The 26643-nt window shown below is 37.2% G+C and overlaps 1 protein-coding gene across 1 annotated transcript in view; it reads left to right on the top strand.

Annotated features, from left to right (window-relative positions):
- Positions 1 to 18405, top strand: part of CMTM4 (CKLF like MARVEL transmembrane domain containing 4) — a 33972-nt gene extending 15567 nt beyond the window's left edge. The window contains exons 2-4 of the mRNA XM_075101355.1: positions 5051 to 5227; positions 16111 to 16209; positions 17156 to 18405. Of these exons, the coding sequence (XP_074957456.1) occupies positions 5051 to 5227; positions 16111 to 16209; positions 17156 to 17329 (450 nt within the window). The 3' untranslated portion in view covers positions 17330 to 18405. The remainder of the gene's footprint in view (positions 1 to 5050; positions 5228 to 16110; positions 16210 to 17155) is intronic.
- The last annotated feature ends 8238 nt before the right edge of the window (positions 18406 to 26643 follow it).

Raw genomic sequence — 26643 nt, 5'->3', positions numbered from 1 at the left:
TTAATCCTCTGCTTGGAGATTTTTTTTCTTCTGCCTTTGCATTATGTGGTGGTGGGAGATGAGGAATGAAGGGCAGGGGGAGGTTTGCTCCGTCACATTGGGCTGCAAGTCTGGGTGGACCCTGACCTTTTCTCAGCTTACCCTGAAGCTCATTCTTGTTGATCCTGCTTTGTTGACCAAGCTCTTGCATCTCCTTTGTTCAAGAAAAAGATGCTACTGCAGGTATCCTAGGATGCCTCTGCGTGGACCTAAGCATCCAGTAGAATAAGCAGATGTTTCCATCATGACAAAGTTGCTTATCAGTGCAATATCCACTGTACTTACTTAAAGAAGAGTAGAAGGGAAACCAAAAGCAACTGTTAAAGAGAGATAGTAGTAAGAGTTACATAAATCTTAAGGCATTGGAGGAGTTAGGGTAGAATAGAAAAACTCTTCAAAGTACTTGGTGGAGAGAAAAACAGATGAAAAGGTTTGTTCCATCCATCAGAGGAAACTTTCTCTATTGACTCTGCCCAAGAAAGCTGTTGCTGTGTCATTTGTGGGAGAGAGGAGTAATTAATGTAAGCGGAGATCTCCACCACACTCAACTTCTCACTTTTCCTCAGTAAACCAACCTTGAAACTTCTCCTTTTGGAAAAACCTGTCAAAATTCATCACCCTAAACTATGAGAAGAGGTATGACTTGAAAGTGAGGATTGCGTCTTGCGTTGGACAAATGGCGGCAGCGTGCATTTTGTTGGCTGAGACCTGTGCTCCCACACAATGCTGTTTTTTTTTGTTTCTTTTTAGCTAGTCCTGTAACTGCAGTCATGGGAGGCAGATGCAGGCCTAGATAGATCCTGTCTCCTGGTTTTCTGAGGTAGTGTTGGTGACTTGTGTTACAAAGCAAGAGCAAAGCTTCAGCAGTTGGGGAGAGAGGGTTTTTCTCTGCTGCAGCTTTGCACCTCAGTCACCTGGGGCAGTGGGAGTCTCTGCAACCTCAAATGGTGTGTGGATGGAGCATGGAGGCTTTCCAGGAGGCCTGGAGGGTCTTTGTCCTTCCTTTCTCTTCCCAAGAGTGTGTATGGCCAACATGGTATGCAAGGCACCAATTTTACCTTGGATGTGTGGTAGAGGGAAGAGCGTAGGAAGCTCTGGAGCAGTGGCTTTTGAGGTCTTTGGGCCTTGGTAAACTCTGAGCTGCTTGTGGAAGAGCTAATTCAGTAGGCAGCGATGGGCAGTAGACAGGCAATGGAGATAAACATAGGTTAGAAATAAGATATTTTCATTCTATTTAGAGCTCTGTGAGAGAACAGGAGAAAATGATTAGTGCTAAACCTGCACTGAAGTCCCTCAGAAAATAAGCTGGGGTAGCTGAGACCAAGACTGACTTTTGGCCTGCCCGCAGTTTGCAGTGGGGTGCTCTGGGTGCATGCTTACAATCACATTAGTCTGCTTTATGGCCATGTCAGTCAAGTGGTAGCCTGGGTGGCAAAATTGTATTAATTCACTATGGTGTGTCTCAAAAATTAACTATTTCATATATTTAAAAAAGCAGAGAAAATGAAGCATTTTTCTTACAATGTTAACGTGGTTTTTTTTTTTTTTTAAATGAACTTGATCACTGGATGAACAGTGGCCTTTGGCTAGCTGCTTTGTCTCATGCTGGAGCATTTACACAACGCGCAAGTAATGTAGCTGTCTAAGTCATGGGTTTGATTCTATAATGTATTCTGCTTTCATTTCATGTGTTCAGAGTAGTTCACTTCCTTATTAGAAACAAAATTAGGTTATTCTGAGTAGAGTGGCCAGTGAAAGCAGTACTAGTGTGTTTTTATAGAAGAATCACATTGCTTGCAGTTAACTGGGAGGATGCTTCTGGCAAGTTTCTAAATGTGTAGGAGGACAATATTACCATGGTGTTTCAAAGAGAAAATTTTTCTTATTAAAGACTGAGATTTTTATTGTGTTTATGAAAACAGAAGTTTCTGTGGGTGGATAGCTTTTTGTGATGTGATTAATTTGGATTTTATTTTTGTCGTATCATTCAACGTGAGACATCATGTGCAGTTAACAGGAAGGTATTATCTGTAGCACTGGTAGGTTGGATAATCTTCGAGAAAGGGTAAGCGCATTTTTATTGCAAGAAAAAGGGTAACACATTTAGTTGGAATCTTGCTTGAAGTACAAAAGTATTATAAATTGCATGCATGGGGATATTCTCTTTTTCCCTGTGTCCCAACCAACAAGCGTTCAGGTGTCCCTATCCACTCTGTGATGATAATACTACTATTAACAGTTACTTATGGTGCATGTTTCCAAAACATGGCCTCTGCTTTGTGGTCAGAATCTCCGTCATAAGCTGAAGCAATTGAGGTTTTCTTCTAACGTTTCTGATAAACGTATCAATAGACTTGGGCTGCCATAACCCACACCACCATATACTGCTGTTACATAAACTGATGGCATGTCTTCAACTTCACTTGCATTTGAAATTGTTTAGGTTAAGTCAAACCTAAGTGTATACAACTAACACTTTCTTATAAGGGTGTGTCACAGGTAAATGTCTTTTGTAATTTCTTAAGGGATAAAATGAAATTTTAAGGTAGAATTGCTCTAGGGATTATTATTAATTCTGGGTTTGGGAATATACAAGTAATGTGATGATTAGTTCATTTCTTCAAGTGCCTCTTCAGGGCGTATTTTATTTCTAATGCTGTATCCAAGAGACTCTTTCATCTTTTTTGAGCTTTGACTTCTAGGATGGGTAGGTTAGCCTCGAAGAAGCAATGCTGTCTGGTATGGAGAAGAGCCAGTGTAAGATTTTCATCAGCAAAGCAATAGAGGCTTCATATGCCACGTAGCAGTTGCCCAGCATAATGACTGGTATGCCAGAATTTTGGGGTCCTTCAGCCCGATGTTTGTGGCACAATTCAGAGCTGTTAATATTTTTAGAAAATGAACCTAATATTGTTTGGTCTTGTACTACAGTATTTCTAGAGAATATTGCAGAACTATTAGTTTTAAAAGGAAAAAATTTTAGAAGTGTCATATTGTATCAAATAGTGGCAATAACATGGAGACTTTATTATGTTGGAACATCTAAAAGTTAGTTTTGCCAGCTAACATTTAGTGTTAATACTTGATATTGAACCTGCTTGAAATGGCTAAGATTTTTTTTAGGTTGGTGGTTTGTGGGTTTTTCTTTTTAAATTCAGTGTAATTTTCTGTTATGAGGCTTGTGTTCACAGAAAAGGTGAACTTCATTACATGCTAATACTGTAAAATGAAGTTGTGTTCTGGACGGTACTTTTTTTTTTGTCTGTGATTGCTGAAATCACAGTTTGACTGCGATTATGATTTTCTGAATGTTCTGTTTCACTGCGTATTCTTTCTTTCTTTTTTTTCCAAAACTAATCAGTGTCAAAGATAAAATCTGAAGTTAAGTGTTTAATCACTCGGTATCCATTCAAAATTTGTTTGCTGTGAATTGGCCTGCTCTGTTAGCTGGCAAAAATTAGTACAGCATGTGCTTTTTTAAAGAGAGCGTACTAAGTGAACTGTGAGAGACTTTTTACTCAAGCACGAGTTTTTTGATTAAAACTGTTTTGCTTTGTTTTAACCAATTTATAAACTTAAATTAGCTACTGAATTCTGAATTATGTGGCAAACAAAGCATGCAAGATGTTGTCCTTACTTAGAATTACTGCTGACGTTAGTAACAAAAATGGAAATTTCTATCAAAATCCTTTTTCTTCATTTTACTGGTTTTGTTGTAGGAGACAAAGACAGATCAATGGATGAAGCATAAAAAGTGCTGGAAGAAATTGTATTGCAAAACATTATTGAAATTGGCAAAGAAGAATTTAGCAGAGATTGATTTGTACTGTGGCTTCTGCCAATCTCTTAAACTTACGTTTTGTTTGTGCAAAACTTTCACGTTATGGAATATTTAGCTCTGAGGATGCTGTCTCCAGAGTTCTTTGTGCTTAGATTGAAGTGTCTTACTATGATCTCATTAGAATTTTGCTGCAGAGCAAAAAAGTGAATTCTTTCTGAAAAATGTAAGTGGGTGGGTGGGGGTTGTCTTGAAAACCAAAGCAAAACACTCGAGTCCTTCCTTGCTTGCTATTGAAAATAAAAAAAAGGCAAACAAACCAAAACAAGTAAATAAAAAAACCCAAACAAAAAAAAAAACCACAACAAAACAAACAACCCCCCCACCAAAGCAACTGGTTTTCTCTTACCAGTTATATTTAAAGAGGAATCAATTTGAAACTTAGACGTAAATGTTTAAGTTGTATACTCTGTGTGGGTATAAGTAGTAGCTAATATTGGTGTATGATTTTTAAATACATTAGTTTTGTCCATTGGGCAGATTTTTTCAAGTATAGTGAGTTTCACTGTTTGATCTTAAATAGTAGATTGCAGACTTTTGCAAGACAAAGTTTATTCGTGTTAACTCTATCAATATACCTTCTGAATTCAGTGTGACTAAGCATTACCCAGTTAGATGTATGTGTTTGCAGCACCAGGAGTTTCTGCTTCATCTATTAGCTGCTTGTTTTATTAACTTACTAATAAGTGAATGACAAAATGTTTTTATATGAAATATAGCATATTGATGATAAAAAGCATGAAAAGGGCATCGCACTGTATCAATACTATATAACTGAGCTTGTGGTTGGCCCAACAGACAAATGCATTTCACCTTCAAGCTTTGGAATAGCATATCATGAGTGAAAAATGAAATAAAATGTTCCAGGTGCCGTTTGCATATTAAACCAATGGCCTGAAGGGGTTTCTTGCCTTTCTGGGTGTCTCTGTCATCTTGATGTTAGGCTCCTTGTAATTTGGCTAAAATATACTTTGTTGAGCTGGAGATAGCAAGAAAGTCTTGCATTAGTTTGCTTTTGTTTTTGCTCTTTAGACAGTGCCCTGTTATAAACTAAAATTACACATTCCTGAGTGTAAACTGATCATGTTCCCAATGGAAATTTCATGAATACTTGTGGCTATTTTCAAAATGTGGAAATCTATTTATATTTTTTCCACTTGTTTTTCTTCCTAGGTTTTGGCACTGATTGCTTTCATCTGTATAGAGACCATCATGGAATGCTCCCCTTGCGAAGGCCTTTATTTCTTCGAGTTTGTGAGCTGTAGTGCATTGGTGGTTACTGGAGTTCTGTTGCTTATGTTCAGTCTAAACCTTCACACAAGAATACCGCAGATCAACTGGAATCTTACTGTAAGTTCGGACAAATCCTCACCCTGTTAAAAATAGCTGCAAACCTGTTAAGTTTGTTTTTTGAACTTTCTACTGAGATTGTGTATGAGCGTTCTTTATGCTGAGTAAAGTATACTTTTTACTTATATTTGTTTTTAATACTAATAGCAGTGTGAGCTTTGAAATGTAGCAAGATTAAACTACATTAAATAGAATTATAATTGTCTTCTGTTAGATTGGAAGGAAAAGCTTCCTGCTAAAGCCAGCAATTACTGTTTGTGGATAAAAATGCAGCCTGTAGTTACTTAACTTTGACAGATACTGTATTTACAGTAGCCTGTTCATTCTTAAGCTGTTTCTTATATTAGGACAGACATGCTACATGTATTTTCTTACACAGATTAACACAATCATCGGGTAGTAATGTGAAAAATTATGCGCTTCCTGTGAAAATCAGGTGTTTTGAATTGCTTACACACAACTATTAAACATTGACTGGCAATGCTTAATGTGTTCTCAAATACAAGGAGTTCTAGGGAGAGAACTGCTGGCAGTGCACATTCCTTTTGTATAAGTCTCCATTTCCATGCTGTATTATGAGTTAAACTTTCAGATTGGGTTGCATAAACACAGGTCACAAAATCAACATGCTAGTCACTCTAGCAAAAGATCTGCCAGCTTCAAGGACAATATTTATATCAATCTCTTTGGACAGTAGAGATACATACATGCCTATGTTCTGTTGTGTTTTTTTAATAACAGTAATTTTATAAGTACTGCTGGAGACCAGTCCTAGAGGTTTCTAGGCTTCTATGTGATTTTTTGGGGTTTGTTTTTAATGTAGTTTATTAATGTTGCAATTCACACATTTGCAGTAAGTGTTTATAAGCCTAAATAACTTACCCAGATTGAGACTGGAATGTGGAATTAGATGATTCTTTGTACCCTGGGGATGCATGATCTATTGAGGAACTCTTCCTAAGAGTACTTGTAGATAGATTAGATGGTAACTGTAGGTGGGGGAGATCCAGGTGGCTTGCAAAACAAAACCAGTGGAACCACCGGAATGTTACTGGGTTGTCTTGCCTTTGCTCCTTTTGTTTCCATTCTGCCAGTATTATCACCACTTACCTTTGGGGCAAGCTGAAAAGCAGCAGCTGTAGAGAGAAGGTAGTGTCTGTTTCTGTTGCCAGCTTGGATGATTAATGAACATCACAATAGCCTGACAGCTGATAACAGCAACTGAAGACTTCTTTTTAGACCATGCAGTTCTGTACCTGCTAGTAGGATGTACAAGAGCATGATAACAAGTGTGCAAGTGCATCAGTGTAACAGAAAATACGTCATGCTTTTGCTGGTGTGATGTGAGTGGTTTCACAGTGAATACTAGATGTACCTTATGGTCAAAGTAAGTTTGACCAAGACTTTTTATCAAGAGACCACAGAGTGTATGCATGGTGTCCATGACTGAGCTGAAGTTATCTTTGGAAGAGTCAGTTTAATGACCTTGCATACCCTTGGTTCTGTATGTCTGTACCTTTTGTTATGTTGTTGAGCCCTGTGGCACAGAACACCTTGACAATATGTTGAACATAGTAAGTACAGAAGCCTAAATGCAGCTACGCAGCGCTCTGCCTTTCCCATCAAATAATGCAGTAGATATCAGCATGTAGCTGGTAGGTCCTTTCAGTCACTCTGACTTTTTACAGTAGTTGAGTGACAAGAATTGCCCTTTTGAGTGCAGTGTTACTTGTCTCTACAGCACTCTGTTAGGGATCTTTAGAGAAAAGGGGGCTTAAAAATCCAACCACTTCTGGTGGTTTATTTTGGGTTTTGTTTCTTTTTTCTTTTAAGTAGTTTGGGTATTGGGCAATGGTCACATTCTGAACCCTCTACCTAAACAGCATGGAGCAATATGACATGGTCAGAGTACAATCTGAAGGGCAAATGGAATACATTGCAAATGCTTTTGCTTTAGTTCATATTGCCAGATAAACAGAGATAGAAGTAAATTGTCATGAGCTCGCAAGTCTCATTCTTTTGGTTATGTACTGAAGATGAAATGCTGCTTCTATCACTGTACTGAAGGTCTCTAACAGAAGTGAGAAGAGGACTGGAAGCTTCTGACTTCCATTAACTGATGACACCATGCTTCTTCCTGGTATTGCTTATTGATTTCAATAATCATAGTCTGTTAGTACTGTTACTCTGAGGGTTATCTTCATTGTTCAGATCACCATATTCTGCTGTTGCATGTACAGAGTGGGAGATTGAAAGCTGCTGATAAAACATCTATGTGGAGGTTACTCTGGCAAAGTTAGTAGCAGATTTAAGAACATACAGTTGTGGCTGAATTTTTTTTTGCTTATTTTGGCATTTTATTCTTTACAATTTAGATGTATATTCATACATTATTTGCCTCTTTTGATATTTAGTATTTTCCTGTGTTTTGATGGTTATTTTTATAATCTTGCAGCCTCTGTATTTGACACAGTTATCACAGGCACTGCTTTCCAAACAACAGCCTTTCACACTCCTGAATGCTTTAGGAGGAAGTCATTCCGCTTATGTATAAATTCATTAATATACATGCTTTAAAAAAAAGTATGACTTATAATGGGTATTTTCCTTGTGAAAAGTGTCAGACTTTGCTTTTAGAAGCTGTGTGAGAAGAAGAGACTGTTACAGTGCATGAAAGAATTTAATAAGTCTTAAAATTAGGAGGCTTTCTTTGAACACAGCACTCAAACTTCCTAACAACTATTTGAAAGTCTTTGCTTTCAAATGATCCTACATATTAGAATTTACTAGGCCATCAATTGGTATTGTCCAACACAGGATTGTTTCCTGTAGTACTTTATTAAAATTAGACTTCTTTCTATGCATGGTGGATGTTGTCTGATGTCCACTATCCCTGCTTGGAATGAAAATGTGGCTCAGTATACACTAGTGTCTAACAGATATGCAAATGTACCAAATTTTTTAAATATATATTTTTAGGTATTTGGAGAAAAGAGCTTTGGTTTTGATCCTAATTAAAGACTTGTCAAACATTTTCACATTTTCCTGAGGTAAACATGAAAGAAACATGAAGATGGTGAGGTCAGAAAAGTACCTTGCTTGGGTGTGTTGGAAAGAGGCAGATCTGTTACAGTAAGATGAAAGAAGTCACTTGTCTGTATTGTGCAGAACTACCAATATTATGCAAAAATGCAAAAGCTGGGGAAGCTGCAGTGGAAATTTCCACTTTATGCTTCACAGCTCAAAGGGAGACTATTCTGCAAGGAGACTTGAAAGTGGCGTAGGGGAATGAAGAGCGTACCACAGTAGAGATTCCTGCTTAACTGATGAGCTGCTGTTTTAAAATGGTTATTCTCAGAGTTTACTAGTAACTGAATGTTTGCTATAGTTTTGTGTTTGGCTAAATTATCTTTTTCTAACACATTATTGGTATCTTATGTGTTCTACAGTGAGAGCTTAAGATCTTGCAGCCAAACCGTGTGGATGGCATGGCCCTCTAGAAGTAGGGATGGGGTGGGAAAGCTAACCAAAGTGTGTGTAGTAAGTAACTTTGGTGTTCTGTTGACTTTGCATGTGGTTTGCCAGGCTTTCTGACAACTATTGTCACTGCAGAGTGGATCCACTGTAATGCTGCTGTACCTTTTTTCAGGACTGAGAACTGAGATGACTTGAGGAGCAGGAGAAGTAATGGCAAATAGCTGAGAATTTTGAGATTTGACAGTGTGTCTTGGATGAGTTTGAGAGAAATCCAAGTCATTAGAGATGTAAATCATTGCATAATTAGCCAGTAGAATGGACTATTTGTGTGTGTGTATAGAAAAAAATCTTCCTATAGTTTTTCACCATTGGTTTTAAAATTTTTTTTTAAACATCCACTGGAGCTCTGGTAGTGTATTTTGTGTGTGCGTGCAGTTCTGAATGCAGAGTTCTTCAGCCTAGAGCAGCCTCAAAGATGAGGCACAGGACTGAGCACAGCACAAATTAGAGTTCCCCTGGGACTCAGTCCCAAGGAAGCACTGCTACAGGGAAGAAAAATGAGGAGTCAGGTGTTTCTCTGAAGACGCAGATCAGTGGTTGTATTTTGTGCTGCCTGAAAACTTATTTCATCATCTTTGCAGGGTTGGGTTTTTTCAGTTGTTGCAGTGATGAAACCTTGTGTGCAAGCAACTGATGCTGAAATAGTTGGCAGAAAATTTGATGTGGTGCCAGAATGACAAACTGTCTTACACCAGTCTTGGCTCTGAAGAGTGTAATTGCAAAGCTGTAGTTCTCAAAGACCTTCACAGAGCAATCGTGATTTTATTTTTTAAAAATTTCTATTTTTCCCCTCCTGTTTTGAAAAAACATACTGGTTTTCTTTGGCTTGTTTAGCTGTTGAATGAGAAATTAAGTCATTCTTCACTTTTATGTTTACTGCTGTCAAAATAGCAGTACCTATTAAGGATAATAATGAATATTTTAAAAATGAAAACAGAAGTCAGAATTAATCTCCTCCGGGTTAGTGCTCTTTGTGGACATTCATTCTCATTTGGTGCAGCGTAGTGTGCAGAATGAAGCATTACTCTGTAAGAAATACAACTTTTAAATATCAGAAATATTACATGGTTTGGTAGTTACCGCTAGTAAGGTCTGTTGCTTTGTGATGATGACTGTGGGTCCTGTCTGTGTGCAGGACTGTGTATTGGAAAAACACGCAGGGAAAGCAGTGAGGAGGAGCTAAGAAAGAACTGAGAGGGAAATACACAGGTGATCTTCAAGAAACCAAAATGAAATGGGGACTGCAGAAGCATTCATTCAGGAATGTGTTTTGTCATTTACAGCAGAGTTACTACATCTAACAGAGCTGGTATTACAACTCAAAAATAGTTAGAAATAATAAAATAAGAATCTTGGTTTTGAGGCCACTTCCATTTCTTCAAAATCATAGCTTGTCCCTGACCTTTTGGAGAGCTGACTAAGGTTTTTGAAAGTCACTTGAGTTAATTTGGGACTTTTTACATGCTTTGCTTGAGATGCTGGCAGTAGAACTGATTTCCAGCAAGTGCCAGACACCTGGGGCCAGACCGAAGTGCCTGAATAGGAGCACCTGTAGCTGAATGCTGGTGACGGTGACCTTTGGGGGCTGCCGTGTGTGATGTGGGACCCACAGGGGCCAGGCAGCAAGCGTAGCCCCACCTTGTGAGATGGGCACTAAGATAGCTCTGTCTGCACAGCATGAATCCAGCCCTCTGGTTCACTAATATACTTCTGAAAACATCGGTCATGAACTATTTATCAGGGGGAAGTGATGCTTATGTAAATCTTAGAGTGGCAGAATGCAGTGTTTGAATAAAGGCTCCTGTACCTATGTAAGCCTGTATAAATGAGGGAAAAAAGAGGTGTGAATTAATACTCATACAGTTAATTTTGTTCTTTCTACCTATGACTTTTTTTTTTGCTTGAGAAACAGTGTTTCCATTTTTAATTGCGGTGCAAAATGCTTGTACAATGTTTAATAATATGATCATAGAGTAGAATTATTGGAGTTTGGCCAGAGGTCCTTGGTTTAGAGGACTGACTGGTATGTTTGTAAACTTGATAGCTTCATATAGAAACAAGGGAAAAAGTTTACAACTTGCAAGTAAAGTAGTGGTTGGAGGAAAAATTAGGGGCATTGTACAAAAAAAAAAAAATCAACAACCACACTTCCCCTCCCTTCCCCTGCCAACTGAAAAACAAACCACCAAACCCCAAACAGAGCTAAAGGAAATGTTAATTTGAGTACTCTCTTTTGTGGAAAACCTGGACAGCAGCAGGCTGCTAATTTCTGTCACCTTTGGTGACAAAGTTAAACTGTTGAAATGTGCAGGCTTCTTTTCTGGATTACATTCACATAGCTGCTTTCAACTCCACCTATCTGTAAACTCTTGGATTTCATCAAGCAAATGGCAAAAGTGACCACCAGTTTAAATGTCGTATTTTTGTTTATACAAATTACAACTGCAATGTGGCACTGTCTCCCTTTTAAATAGCGTCTGGTCGCTTGGTGCAGTCCCTTAACTTCATGAAATACAGGATAAAAAGGCAGAGTGTGTATTTTGATTGAATGTCTCTTAAAAGTTTGCATGTGTGAAGTCACAGAGAGCAGTGGATAAAGGCACGTGGGTGTTACTGACGCCTCTGAGCATCAGAGCCAACTCCTGGTAATGTCCCAAACTGGAGGATGAATTGGAAGCTTTTGAAACTGATGTCCCTTGCAGCTCTCAGGAGTTACTTAATGGGTATTTTCAGGTCTGTTAACAGACCTCTCATTCATAGCATCAATTCAGCTTCTCCATCATCATTAATCCAGGAACCATACCTGCCCGGACTCTTAAAAATGAAAGACTGTAGGATGCTGTCTACTTTCCTTTTCAAGAGTTTTCTACCTTCACAGCAGAATTGGCAAAACAAAAGCCTTACCCTATCTACTTTAGCAAAAAATGCTGTCTTGGCATAAACCCATCTTCATCCACAAGTTAAGATGCCTCCTCTGCCGTATGCTCCTTCTGAGTGGGACAGATAGCTGGTGAGGGCAGTAGCAAATATGTCCTTGGATACTCTCCTTTGGACTGACAGGACCATTGCTGACTGAACAGAATGACTCGGGCATAGCTAGCAAGTGACCAGAGGTCAGTCTTTCATTTTAAATCATTTTGGAAAGGAGAAAGAGAGCAGCAGCAGCAGTCTATGAACTGAATCAAATGCACTCTAGATTTTATTCTCTGTTATGGATGGCAGCTTTGTACAGTATTTTATGGCACAGCGTACTGTCTCATGAGGTTGCTGTAATTTCAGCAGAAATTCTTCTGTCTGTGTGATGTGGTTTTTACTTTGTCTATAAATATAATAGCAAGAACTTCAGCTACATCATGGCCAGATTTGAAATGGCTCATCTTTTTTCAATTAGTTTATTCTTTTTCTTGTCACGATTATTCGTTTTCTCTTACATGGAAAAAAGCTACATTACTTTAGGGAGTGTCCTTCACTTCTTGAATTCTTGCTGTAGTTCATTCTCTTTTGTTTCTGCTCTGACTTCTTCCAAAACGGTTGTAGTTTTTCTTTTCGTTCAACTCTAAGTAGTAAGTACCAAATTAAAACCAATTTAAAACCCGCCACCAATATTTGCATCTGTGGTGATACCATTATATGCCAATGTTACTGATAAGTGTCATTGCTCCTTAAGATCCAAACAATCTTATCTGTGGATATGAAAGATTTTTAGTTTTAGCTTTTTAAGAAATCAGCCTTATTTATGAATGTGAATCAATTGTTAATCGCATTAAAAGGTTTTGACCTAAACAGGGAAAATGGAATTGCAGAAACAAATAAATTGGAGCCTCAAGATGGAATCAAGTCTTTAGATATGAGTTGTTGGATTCTTTGCAAGGAGAAATTTGATATTCTTTGTAAAGAGTACAATAAAATAAAACACCAGTGATAATGACAAAGTTTCTAACACACTTTTGTGTCTCTGGTTTCCTGGAAAAATCATGACAAAGGCATCAGCAGTCTAATTTCAGTAGTATTGCATATTCTGCAGTATCTCAAACGTCTCAAACAAGAAGCCTTCAAGTCCATTTGTAGCATGCGGATAGATGATAATGTCTGTCATGTTGTGGATAGGTCTTAGCTGTCTTATACTATTCTCCTTTGGCAAGATGATCAAGCTGACTGATTCAGAAAGTCAGAGGTCAGCAGGATTAATAAGCACATCTGACCCCATAAATCATAGACCTTTGTGTCATCCACTTAGTCTTTAAGTATGGTACTACAGAAGTACAAAATATTTGTCCGAAAAATCATATTCTGGATTATAAGAACTGAAAAGGTGGAATATTAAGCACATCTTTGGTTGCTGTGATGGTTAGGTCCCACACAATTAAAACTTACTTCATTTTGAATATGACTTCTGTCTTAATTTTGCAGCTGTTAATTTTTGTTATGCTGTTAATTTTGTTGTGCTTTTCTATGCTAAACTTTTAAAAGGGCTAGTATTTCTTGATTATTTGAATACTGGAGTCTTTGTGTACACAGCTCAATCTTTCTAATATTCAAAGCAGTTTAGATTCTTTGATTCATACTGTCAGAAATTTTCTCCTCCATTCAAATAACTTCTGTGGCTCTTCTCTGTATCTGTCCAATTTTTCAACATACTTTAAAAAATGTGGATACCGGAACAGGATGCAGCATTCCAGTGTCCTTTGCAAAGGTAAGATTACCACCTTACACCTGTCATGTCCATACGTCCAAAGGAATACGCAAGTGCTTTTCCTCTTTATTTTTTTTTGTCATGGCATCACATGTTGAGATGCTTACCTGCTGTAATTACTAAGTTGTTCTGAGTTATTTCTTCAAGGATTTTGTCTCCATTCTGTAGGTCATTACTGTAGGTGGCAAATATACTCTGGTAGTAAAATATACAACCTGACCTTGGGTTGAACGTTAATTTTTTTTATTTAATTATTTTAAAATATTTTTAAATAACTTCTATAATTTTTTAAAAATTTGTTTTATAATTTAAATTTTTTAGTTTTTTAATTATGCAAGAGCATAGCTGTCTTCTCCTCAGTATTTAGTTTAAGCATTCTTGGTGACATAGATATGTTTACTCTAGAGACTTGATGAAAATGTTGAATGCTGTTGAATCTGGGACATGTTGTCAGCTATGGTGAGACTTCCCCCCTAGTGAAAAAGGGTTTGTCGAGATGAGAATCACAGCTCTTGTTGGCAACCCCAGAAGCACAGTTAGAGCTGCTAAACTCAGAGGTGGAGAGGAGGGTACTTGGAGAAATTTTGAAATGCCATTTATTTTTCCAATATCTCTATCAAATTTACTTCTGCAAGGCAAGCAATTATACAATTGAAATTGCAGTAACTATTTAGTAAAATTCCAATGTTGTTTGATGCCATAAGTACCAGATAACATCTATTTCAGTGAGCTTGAACAGAGATACTTTATATCTCTGTAAGTATACGCTGGCAGGTGAAAAGACGGTAGGAGTTTCTGATGCCAACAATTTGCTTTTGTTTCTTTACTATTTGGTAAGACAGTTTAGGTCTTACTGGGCTCATCAAGTCTGAACATGTGGGTGGAAATAGCGATGAACAATGGAATCCTCTTGGATTTCTTGGGAAAGTCCCCCTTTTAGATGAGGATCAGGCCACAGCGATGTATTATACTGTGTATCCCCAGTTTACTGACTAGCTGTCGCTGAGTCAGTACCCTCAAAATAGTTCTCCCTGTGAATAACACAGTGCCAGAAACTTTCAGGTTTTGCTATTAGTTTAAAGCATTCTCAAATAATGGCTAGAAAAACAGATGTTCTGGGGGTGGCTGAATGACAGTGGTCTTTTTAGTCTTTGTGCTGCATAGCTGGAACATAGTCATGGGATTCATATCCAGTGAATAAGTTAAAATTAAAATGTTCAGTTTTCTAAACCTAACTTCTTACCGCAATTTACAAGATGCACTTCAGGGTTGGGGTTTATACTTGTAGTAGGTGGAGGAGCAGGAACAGGAAGTGGGCCTGACTTGCATGTGAGAGAATTAAGAGTCAAGTAGAAGAAATTTGTCTTTGAATTCTACTTAAAGAGCAGTGATGGGATTTTTTTTTAATGGCGGGAGTTGGCATGTTCAGTGTGTTTTTGTTGTGTGTTGATTTTTTAATTTTTTCCCTTGAACTCAAAACCTTAAGTTGCACAGCAAACTTGTATACAGGTTTTCTTTCCATCCCTTTTGGCTATGATAGTATTCACTTCTCACTTATTTCTCTTTCCTTCAGGATATTTGTACTGAACTGCCATTCCCTGATTCCTCCACACCCCTTCTTGCTCCCTGACTTCGCCTGTTCATTCAATTATCATGATAGTCTGTTATTTCCTACATCTCTGTAGTGTATGTATAGTGCAGTGCACATAAGTAACAAATATTTAAAAAAATTTAAAAGATGCCCCAAGTAACATACTGAACAGCTAGTCCCTAAAGAATCTAGCACTTCGTTTCTTCTATTATTTTAAAGTGTCAACTCTTAATTTTTTTTCTCAAGTCTGACCATAGTCTTGTATTGACATAATTATTCTTGTGTTAATAGCTGCCATTTAGAATCCTTACATATGTTCCAATGCTAAGTAAATGACCCTGCTTTTTGTAAGGCATGGCAGCATAATCATTTGAACACTAAGTGACATATGCAGCATATGTATAACTGAATTGCATGTCGCCTGTCATTTTTCAGTGGTTGGAGCAAAGCAAGAATTTTCCCTGAACATAGGTGCCCCTGGGGTGTTGCTGTGCATCTGTTCTAAAATGTCTGCTTGAAACATCAATTTTATGCAATAAATATGTAAAAATCTGTATTCTCACAACATGGGCAGCTGTCACAGAAATAGCATAGGACGTGCAGTTTTCTACAATAAAGGCCTCAAAGAATTCATAGTAAAATTCATGAATTCTGGGCAGTGTGTAGAGCACTGTAGTGATGTGAAAGAATGAGGGGTTCCTGGAGTGCTGAACTTGATATTTGGGTTATTTCAGCGTCAGCTGAGGTAGAACAGCTCAGCTTCACTCATTTATTTATGCTGACAGTACTTTTCTAATAAACCCAGTAGAAATTGAGGTAATGCATAGAGAAGCTGCACTGGTGCTTTATATGTACATGCTCTTTGACTTCAGGTCACAGACTAATGCGCACACATTACATTTACTGTGTAATAATCTTTGCCGCCTTTTGTGTAAGTGATAAACTGCATAGAGAATGGGAAAGTATTACTATAGTTCTTGTTCTAACCTTCTGTTTCATCACTTCTAATAAAAGCAAGCGAAGAATCATTGTTTAGTAATGCAAATGAATTTATTTTTTTAGGATCTGATCAACACTGGACTCAGCACTTTCTTCTTTTTCATTGCCTCTGTAGTACTTGCTGCTTTAAACCATAAAACTGGAGCAGAAATTGCTGCTGTGGTAAGAATTTGAACTTCTTTACATATGACTCTTCTATTAAAACTGAGAATAACTTTTGCCTCGTGTTCGTTGAATATTCCTGTTGCCTTTTGCCACTGGAATTTACTTATTTTACAGCTGGCTATATGCTTATTCGGATTTAGAAAGTATTGCCACCGTTTGACTTATTTGTCTTAAGGCTTGAAGCAAGAACATACAGAAAAATGACTTGCAGGGAATGCTTCAACATTTGAACTTGCCTTGCTTCTTTCTCTATAGCTAGCTTAGTTGATACTGCTCTGTACTGCAAGACTACAGAAAAGCAGAGACAAAAATTCACAAGAAATTGGAGCTGCTTACATATAATTTGCTGAGTTGTTCTTGCTCACTACAGATCACTTTTATTCTGTGGAGTAAGTATAGTAGTACTTCAAGTTTTAAAATGTAGAACACTAAGGTCAAGCAAAATAATTTTGTGCTTGAGTTGGCAACCTTAATTTTTTTATTTTCTCCCTGCCCTGACCCCGCCCCGCCAAAGACATTGCAAATCACACAACAATTCTGCAGAAGCATATAGGAAGAACTGCAAATTAGCTCCTTCTCCAGGCTGATAGTCTGGACTGGTCATCTGTGCTCTTGTCATTCATTCACTGTTACGTGCACCCTGAGGAATGAACTGTTGGATGAAGAGCTGTATTCCTCTTTACAAGCGGTTCTTCTATTGAAGTTGCATTGCAGGATTTAATTGTCACGTTTATAGACAGATAACTTTGCTTTCTGGGATCGTTGATCTTAGTCACTTTTGCAAATTCTCTAGTTCGCTGAAGAAAAAAACCTCAGTTTTACAGACAGTGATGATTTGTCAGTGCAAATAAAGTAGAAAACTAAGTTTGAGGAATTTGTTGTGAAACTACTATTGTTCTTGTTTTCAAAAATTGTCTTTGACAATTCTTTCTACTTCTTGTAGATATTTGGTTTCTTGGCAATGGCAGTGTATGCTGTGAACACATATTTAGCTATTAAAAAGTGGCGAATGAGCAGCAGACAACAAAGTAGTCGGCAGACCAGTGATTACATACGTGCTCGGACAGAATCCAGAGAAGTAGATCATCGCCCTGAGATTCAGCGTTTGGATGCATGAAGCGACATTCAAATGGGACTGCAAAGGGAAAAGAAGTGCTTAACTCCGTCATGGAATAAAGGGGTTTTTCTTTACAGAAGAAAAGGAATATCAGATGGTGGCAAAGAATGCCCAGCCCTGCATACGTGCAGAGATGCATTGAGTCAGAAGCTGTTGAGAAGGCAGTAAATGTTGGTCATTCAAAAACAAGATCTGTTTAAGACATCCACATATATATACATATATTATATATCTTATATAGTATATAATATGTGTTTTGCAGGATGTTATTATTTTGGATTAACTGCACAATGCTTTCCTTTCCTGTCCCAAGTGCAAGGTCTTGAATATACATGTTCTGCCATTGTTTCATCTATCGTAAACATTGAGACTCAGCACCACATTGCTTGGTTAATATAAGAAAGAAGTCCACCAAAAGTACATTTAATACGCACGAAAAAGAAGTCAGGGCAAAGAGCAATAACTTTAGCTATGTATTGTGTCCACCAAACTCTGTATCCATCCTCATGCAGCCTTGGCAGTGCAGCTCAGTTCTCATCTGCAAGATCTCCTGCTGGTGTTAAGTAGTGCACTTACATAGCTGGAATGGACAACCATTTCACAGTTTTTGGTTGATGGAGTTACCCTATGGGTTACTCTGGAATTGCCATATTCAGTTCATGCATGGTCTTGGCCAGATCTGAACTTGTGCAGAATTAGCATGTTTTCTGAATGGTCACCATAATGCATCAAGTGCAAGTATGTGGTTTTTCTGCTAATGTTGGGATACATTCTATTTTTCATTCCAAACTGGGAAAATAAATAAGCTTGGGAGACAGGATGGAGAAAAGGGGTTGAGGGGCACAGTAGATAAAGGAGTTGTCATCCAGTAGAGTTGCATTCCAGTCATGGCTTGCTTTTTTTTTTTCTGGGGTAGTGGGTTTTGTTGGGTTTTTTTGTTTGTTTGTTGTTTTTGAAGCTTCAACTTTTCTGAGAAGCCTTGGGTAAGCAAGAACTAGGGAAAAATCATCATGGCTTATAAAGTGTTTCTATGGTTGCAATATTGTGATTCATGTAAGATAAATATTTTCCTTTTTGGAGGGTTGTTTGTTTCTTCTCAAAACTGTTGGTAGTAGGTAAGACTGATTTAAAAAAAAAAAAAAAAACAATTGGCTGTTTCTGCAGATTTTTTCCCCTAATATGTCTTTGGAAAATGGGTTGAGATAACTGGAGGATAATATGGTTGTATTGATTTGTTCAGAAATAGTTTTACGTAACTGAAGTTTTTTAATTTCAATTTTACTTCTAGTGAAGAGAAGGATATTTTCTCTACTCAAAATTTGAATTCTGCAGTAATCAGACAATATCATAATATTATTAGGAAGATGTCCCTTGATATTTTTGGTTTTTCTTTATTAGTGTTTTTATGTATGTAATCCATTATTTGGCATATGCATGCCTACATGTTACATGAAGAACGTGTAGGAGAGATGATGGTGAGAGATGAATTCCTTTCTGGTGTAAGCCAATGAAATCTTTGAAATTAGCAGAACTGTATGCCACGTATGCCTGAACTTCTCACATTTCACTTGAACACTTTTTGTATTGTATTCTTATGTAGCTGTATACTCTGAAGTGGATGAATGCCGTTAACTGGAGTCTTAAGAACAAACGGCAATGCGTTGCAATAGGTCACTTTTAAATATGAAAGCCGCGTTATACCAAGCAAAAGATGAATAGAAGTGCTTGGGCTTTTTTAATACTGGAGGGAACTGGGATAGCGACAGGTGTGAACCGAATGCTGCAAGGTTTGAATCAAGCAACAGAGAATTATTTTGATGTGTGAAAAACTGGTGACAAAAAGGATGTATATTAATTTTCAATTTACTGATGTCTACAGTGCATTTCAACTTAGGCTAAATGGACATTAAAATTCAGAGAGTTACTAATGAGGTTAAAGAAATCTTGCATTTTCTTAAGGAACAATGGTTTGCCAGTTACTATAGTAACATGTTGTTGTATGTCATTGCAAGTTAATGCCAAAGGGAACACCAGTTTTTAAAAAATCAAGCCATTTAAGCCACCCTCTATTGTTGGGTTTAGACATTTTATTCAGACGATGTCTCACCGGGATTACTGTGTGTTTCATGAAAAGTAAATGACAGTTCCATGTTCAGTGTGGTACGAAGTAACGAAGTTTTTTATTGCCAGTACAGTGGTTATTTTTCAGCATTTTGCCTAGTATTGGCAAAGTTTGCAAGGAGAGTTTGTAGAAATTGTCAATTATTAAAAGAGCCTTTCTAAAGGAGGCATGAGCATTTCTAGACTGGAATTTTAAACTGGCAAAAAGGAGTTTGTATGAAGATTGTTTAAAAACAAAAAAACCCCAAACCACACCAAAAAAAACCAAAACCCCCTGCTCAAATACAGAATATTATCCTCCAGAAAATCCATGCTTTTAAAGTGGAATCCTCATATGAAATCAAGAAACAGAAGTGATGCACAGCAAAGGCTTTTCATTAGGAGTGTATCCTGTTTGCTGGTTAATGGCAAGGACTGAAATGGAACTCCCTGTTCCTCTCCTGTATTCCCTGGGCTGATGCTGTTTTTTCAGAGGTGTGGAAGGTGTTATGCATCTGTATGTTTATGAACTTGGTATCTTTCAAATCCTTACACCTTCCCTTACCTAGAAGCAGGATAACTTCACCAAGCTTTTCCTGGAGTGAGATCATGAAAACCTTTTGTTACCTTTTAGCTGGAATGACAAATGCAGAGTGATACAGTTATACTTCTGATACAGCGTAGTACTTCATTGTGTAGTATGGTATACCTGAATGACCTTGAGTGCTTTTACATGTGAAATAAGTTTTCCTGAGCTGAGAACAGTATGCCATTATTTATTCCTTATATCATGACTTGAGTTTAGCACAGCTTTCAGGGTAGAATTCAAAGAGAATACTAATTAAAAAAAAATACTATCTGATACACTTTGTAAAAACAGAAAAACAAATGTAAATTTGTAATTTCCTTATTTTGGGGACCAAAGATGATTTTAGTGTTATACAGTATATACTTTCTAAAAATCAAAGTTAAGCATTTATTACTCTATGGAGACATTATTTACCGTTTGGATTATATAGAAGGGAGATAAAGTAGCTGAGAGAGACAATTAAATTTGAAACATCAATTATCATATGATATATACATGGTTGATTCTCCTAACTAATTTTACATGGGGTATTGAAGAGCTGGTAATATTTTAAGACTGCTATCCAAACTACAATTGTCATAACAAAGCTCCGAAGGAAGAAAGTAGCGTAGAAAGTTTAAATTTTTTTTTTTGGAAACTTGCTCAGAAAAGCAACATTAAATTACTCCTCCCAGACAGTTAGTCTTGCTTGTAATTGCTGAGCATATCAGGATAATTTCATTTAGTCCTTAAGGGTGCTGTTCAGCTCCATAAAGGGACTCAAACCCCACTATAAATAAAACTAAATTAAAGCTAAACAGTTGACCCTTGTAGGAACAGGTGCTGAAAACTGTAATGGTTCTGATTAGTCGTCTTCCATCAAACAGCGCTCAGATATGCAATCTCCATGTATTTCTGCATGTAGAAATTTTGAAACCTATGCACAGACATAATTAAAACATAAGATATGATTGGAGCAGCATCATAGTAACTGTTGTATAGTGTTGTAAGAATATATGGTTTCCGTTTAATACTACCTATGCTCAGTTTTTCAGCCCTAGTTCATTTATCATACATTCCTGTAATGATGTGCAAACTGCCTACAATAGAAGTTTCTAAAACCATAATTAAGAACTGATTTGACAGTTTCATTGCTTCTTAGTAAAGTTGATTCTTTTTTACTCTCCACTTGTCCCTTTCATTTCATATATTCATGCCTCATCTATCTTATATTTTAATATTTAATTCTTGAAGCCTCCTTCACTGATCTGTATAGTGTCTGCTTCAGCATAAGGGAGATAGAATACTGCATCCAACATCCTTTTGCTTAAGTATGTTATCTTCCCTTTTATGATAGCTTATGATGTTTGGGCTGGATGTACTGGGGAGATTTTCATTCTTTCCCCTAGGACTTTGGAAGCTAGGTGGTATACTGCATGTGTGTCAGTGTAAGCGTTCTGGCAGGAGCCACATGCTTAGTGGTTGAGAGGATTAGAGATTCATCTACCTCTGCCTTTTTTGAGAGACAAGATACTGACTCTAGAGATTTCATGCCTGTATTTCAGTCTGTGCTATTCATCCTGGGCTTTGTATTCAGAAGCATGGTACCAGCAATGAGCTGTGCCTTGGAAGCAGCACCTCATCTTTTGCTTATGTCTCTTACATGTGAATTTAAATAAAATCAGTAATGTGGGGTGCTTCTTCATAGGCTTTATCACGCCTTTCATTGCATCTCATGATATGATCTATAATTGTTTTATCTGTATTTCATTTTTGGTTCTAGAAAGATGGGAGAACTTGGGAAAGTTTCTAGTCTTCCCTAAGAAAATATTATTTTACTGTTTGGTTCCCCCCTACCCCCCATGAATTATTTTGTACTATATAATGATTGCCCCTCCCTAACGCAGCAGACTTACTGGTTCTTAAAGTGCTGTGGAACACAGCAGGAGAATTGATCTGCTACAAGCTGCATGTGGACTGTTATGAGTGAATTAACCACTAGTTTTCCATGAACTTTAAGGTCCCTAAACAAATTTGGTATTTGTCAACTTTGTGCTATTTTGGGGATGTGCAGGCACAGCAAATGCTTATCTAATATGTGATTTTTATAAACGTAATCCTGCGCGCCCCCCCCTTTAGTCCCCCCCATTAGTCCTTGTTCTGTATCTGTTATTTTCTTGTCTCATGACAACTTTGTAAACACTCCTACTTGTTATCTTTTGGGGTGGGGGGAACCCAAACCAACTACCCAACAGAAGAAAGATTAATGCTTTTGGGCCGTAATTTAAACAACCCCAACCTTAAGAGCTATTCAAATAATGTAGAAAATAATATTCTCTCTCCTACTCAGATAAGGTGCTGCACAGCTTTGTAGATGAAAATCAGAGCATAAACAATGGGTCTTACGCTGAAAGCTCTAGAGCCAAAGATCTTCAGCAGGTATTTAGGACAAATAAAAAGGTAGGCACAATCTGATCATGAATTTGAGATGTGATAAAGGGTGAGAAGGAGAGAGAAACCCAAACTTGACGCTTGGTAATCCAGTGCTTTCAAAATTATATGTGAACATTAATAATCCCAAACTGCAGAATATAAAATTGCTTCTGTAATCTAGTGAAGGAGAGAGAGACACCTTGAATCAGTAGTAAAAGTAGGTGTAGAAGTGTGTCTCTGTTGCTAACTCTGGGGCCATGCTGGCTGTGTAATACAGTTGGAGAGATTCTACGCCACCATTAATGGTGCATCTTGAGACCTGAGGTATGTTGACAAATCAATGTGATTATTAAATAACTTCTGCTCAGCTGAAGTGTAGTAGTTGGTTCACAGAGACCTGCAGGATGTAAATGCTTGCATTGGAAGGGTTCTGCGTATCTAGAAGAAAGGATAGTTTCAGAGTAATTTTTGCTCAGTCCCACTGAAATAAAGCAGTCGCATAGCATTTTTGAAAACTGGGTACTTAGTTCTTGTTGTTCATAGCATAAAATAATGGATTGTTTGGAGGGCCGATAAAGCTCAGAAAGACTGTGCAAACAGAGATGTGTATGTGAATTTTAATGGCAACAAAAGTAATAATTGAAAAAGTGAAATAGGTACAAAACCCAGCAGAGTGCTTGAAAATAGTTGTAGAAATTATGCCATATTCCTCTTTATTTTAACAGAGGGAGTTGGTTAAAAATGAATTTATACAAATATTCAGGAAATCTGTGAATGCCACTTTGGAGTGTTTCCTGGTATATTGATTTCCCTGTTAGCCACTTAGCCACCTGGGTGGATATGTTTGACAGAGTGCAGTGCTGATCAGCCTGAAAGGGTTCCTTTGTTTTGGTTTTATTTTTGTGTTGTCTTTTTAAAAATCTGTGTCTAATTTAACCATTTCTATTCTAAAATAATCTTTAAAAAAAATCTGCTTACACTGTGATTTATGATAGCCTTTAATTTAGAGTATACAACACAATCTAGTTTTGTTTTGGGATATGCAGCTTTCAAAAGTGTTCTTATATATGCCCAGAAATGAAAGTTGTCTATTTATCATGAAAATGTGATTAGATGAAGTTACCTATCCAGAACCCCAGTACAGCTCTTCCAAATGTGCTGGATGGATGAGTTAGTGAAATTGCCTTTTAATCTCTATGGGTTAATAAATATTTTTTTATAACTAGCCGCAGATATTCCTTTTTAAATTATACTTGGCAAACAGAAGATATTTAATTTTATATACAATATACATAGTTACCTTGAATGACATATTTATAACATAGAGCTTTGTGTTTACTATGAAGGTTTTATCTGTATACCATGGACTTAATGGGTAAAAATAAAAAAAAAAACCGCATATGGAAGGATATGGAAACTATCTTCATGAAATCAGAATGAGGACACAGGAGCATTTCAATAAGCAATAGCCAGATCATATTAACCGAGTATCTGGGGTTTTTCTTATTTTTTGATTGGGGCTGGTCCCTACAGCTGTTTTAACACCTGGATGTGCGTAACCGAATGAAATAGACCATCTGCCTCTTCTGACTGTCATGGACTATTGTCTATAATGTGGGAAGTTTCAGGGTATTGTGTTTGTTTGCTTTGGACAAATGTCTCAGTAGACATGTTTAATTAAAACCTTCATGTGTTTGAAAGAAAATACCCTCTCTTAACTAGGCTGATTTATCACTTTTGGTAACCTTTTAATCCCCAAAGTATTATTTGAGATTAAAGGTCTAAATGTCTAAATATTTTTAGTAATGTTATGTTTATCCTGATGTCTACAGGTTAAAGTGGTTCTGGCCAGCACCCTTTTATTACAACAATTGCTACCTTCATTTTTCTACTGTTTATACTTTAATCTTGAATGTTTACCGGTTTCTACTTGTTGGATATTGTGGAGGGAGAGTGTATCTTAGCACTACAGTTCATCCAGCTTTAACTCATACATCACAGTTCTGGAGTAAGAAAATATTTTGATTTATATATTGTGGCCAATTTATTGCATTTTAAGATTATTTCTATACTTAAGACACAACATTTATGACATAATATAACAAATGACTTAGCTAATCATTATATCTGTCTAGACTTACTCTCTTCTGTGTTAGTGTCATTTTGAAACTATTTGTATATTTTGAAGTTTGTAAGGGTTCGGGAACCCACAATAAAATAGTAAAGTATGTATTTATTTCTCATTATAATGCTCAATTTTGATTTGAAAGTTGACACTTTGTATGTCTTTTCACAGAATTGTAAACAAATACCGAAAAAACTGCTTCACCTAGTGTGCCTTCCATGTGTGGTATAAGCACTTGTCATTCACAAAAATAGAGATGTAAATTTATTAAACCAGTAAACACTATTTTTGTAATGTGAGTCACTAATGCATCTCTGGCTTCATTGTGCTTTGTTTCCACTAATACCAGTTTTATGGCTACTGCAGTCATTGCTTTCCCTCTGTGCACTAAATAGTAAATCTGTATTATGGTGAATCAAAAGATTGTATTACTTTTGCTCTGCTCTGCCTTCAGCTGCTGCCTGGAAGATGGAGACAAAGCAGGTTGCTGATGTAAGCTAGAAGGTATTGAATTTCTTTCCCTGAGACTTGTGTAAAGAGATGCTCAGTGTGGGATATCTGTATCCTCAGTACTGATTCTGGGTCCTCTAGAAAAACATAGCAGGCGTGATCTAAACATTCAGATTCTAGCTCATCATTTATGGTGTCCAAGGAAGGAGCATCCAGGCCTGGCTGAAAGACTTTATCCCTTGGGGGTACAGGTACTATACTGACAGATTTGTAATTGTGAACAGCTCAGAAGTATTAGTTGAAATAGTGGGTTAGAATTCCATCTCAGACTGAGCAAAGGGGATGCAATTTCCTTTTATTGTATGAGCACAGGTCTGCTGTATAATACCCTTGGTATTTTGCTTTTCAAGTAAGAAAAATTGTAATGTTTTACCAAGGAGAATCTTACAAACACACTCTATGTGTGAATGCAGAACCTCTTGTCCGTACTCAGGCAAAATTCCCTGTTGACTTAGGGGACTGCAGATCAGGTACCTGTTTATCACCAAACCCTGATCAAGGATCTGAAGAATATCACAGGTTAGCAAATGTTCATATAGAGACAATTTACAGCCTTGAAGCAATTTCACATTTTCTTAAGTGTTCCTGAAGTTCTCAAACTGCACATGAGGCCAGCTGATAAAATAGACGCTTTCTGTAGTGGTACCTACCAGCTGTGATCACTGTCCCCTCAGTATCGACAACTGTAACTTACATGTGTAAGTGTAGCATCTTCTGGCTCTGTATGTGCAAGTTGTGCTGTTAATGCTTGACCAGTTTCAAAGGCACAGTAACTCCACAAGAAAACATAACCTCCAGCTTGTTCTTACACCAGTCATGATTTTTCAGGATGTTGTGTGCTTCTTTTCTGTTTTTTATGCTAATCAAAAACACAAGCTGAAGAATTGTAATGGCTTACAATACAGAAATCAGTCTTGTTTTTAAAATCCATACTGTTATAATTTAAATGGTGTATTTATCAGTTTTAAGTGTAATTTTGCTTTTCTAGTCTTTCATATATGTGCACAATACTTTTTGTAAATTTTTTTTTAAATTTAGTTGTCTCTGATATTTGAAGATTTGAGCTCTATGGATTTTCATGGTAGTCTTCTGATCATGTCTTCATAGTGGTAAAAGTCTGTATTTTTGTATGTAGGGAAAATGGTAGTTTTCTAACGCTTATCTTGATCAATATAGTATGGAATCATTTGTGAAGGACTTTCTGTTTAATAAATGGACATATTAAAGTACTAAAACATTGTCTTCATCTGTAAAGGCAACACACAAACTCAGCATACCAAGTGTTGTGGTTGAGCAGCTGATAATCCAGTAAGTGCAGTTGCTAAATGTATTTCCTATGCAAGAAAGTGGCATAGGGGTTAAACATCAAACAAACCAACCCTGTCTGAGTGTTCTGTTACTATGTCTCTGACAAGACAAACTTCACAGATGCCGGAGTTAATGAAAAACCATGTATAAGCGGTCCTCGATGAGAGGTTGTATGTAGCACATGGAACTGCTTTATGGCTAAAGGGGTTGTGGTGGGATTGCTCTTGTGGAGGTTTCTGTCTGGTACACTGTAATGGGCCAAAATGCTCC

The sequence above is a fragment of the Phalacrocorax aristotelis genome, chromosome 8 (assembly GCF_949628215.1).
Source record: "Phalacrocorax aristotelis chromosome 8, bGulAri2.1, whole genome shotgun sequence".
NCBI classification, from domain to species: Eukaryota; Metazoa; Chordata; class Aves; order Suliformes; family Phalacrocoracidae; genus Phalacrocorax; species Phalacrocorax aristotelis.
This window is presented reverse-complemented; position numbering and strand designations above follow the sequence as displayed.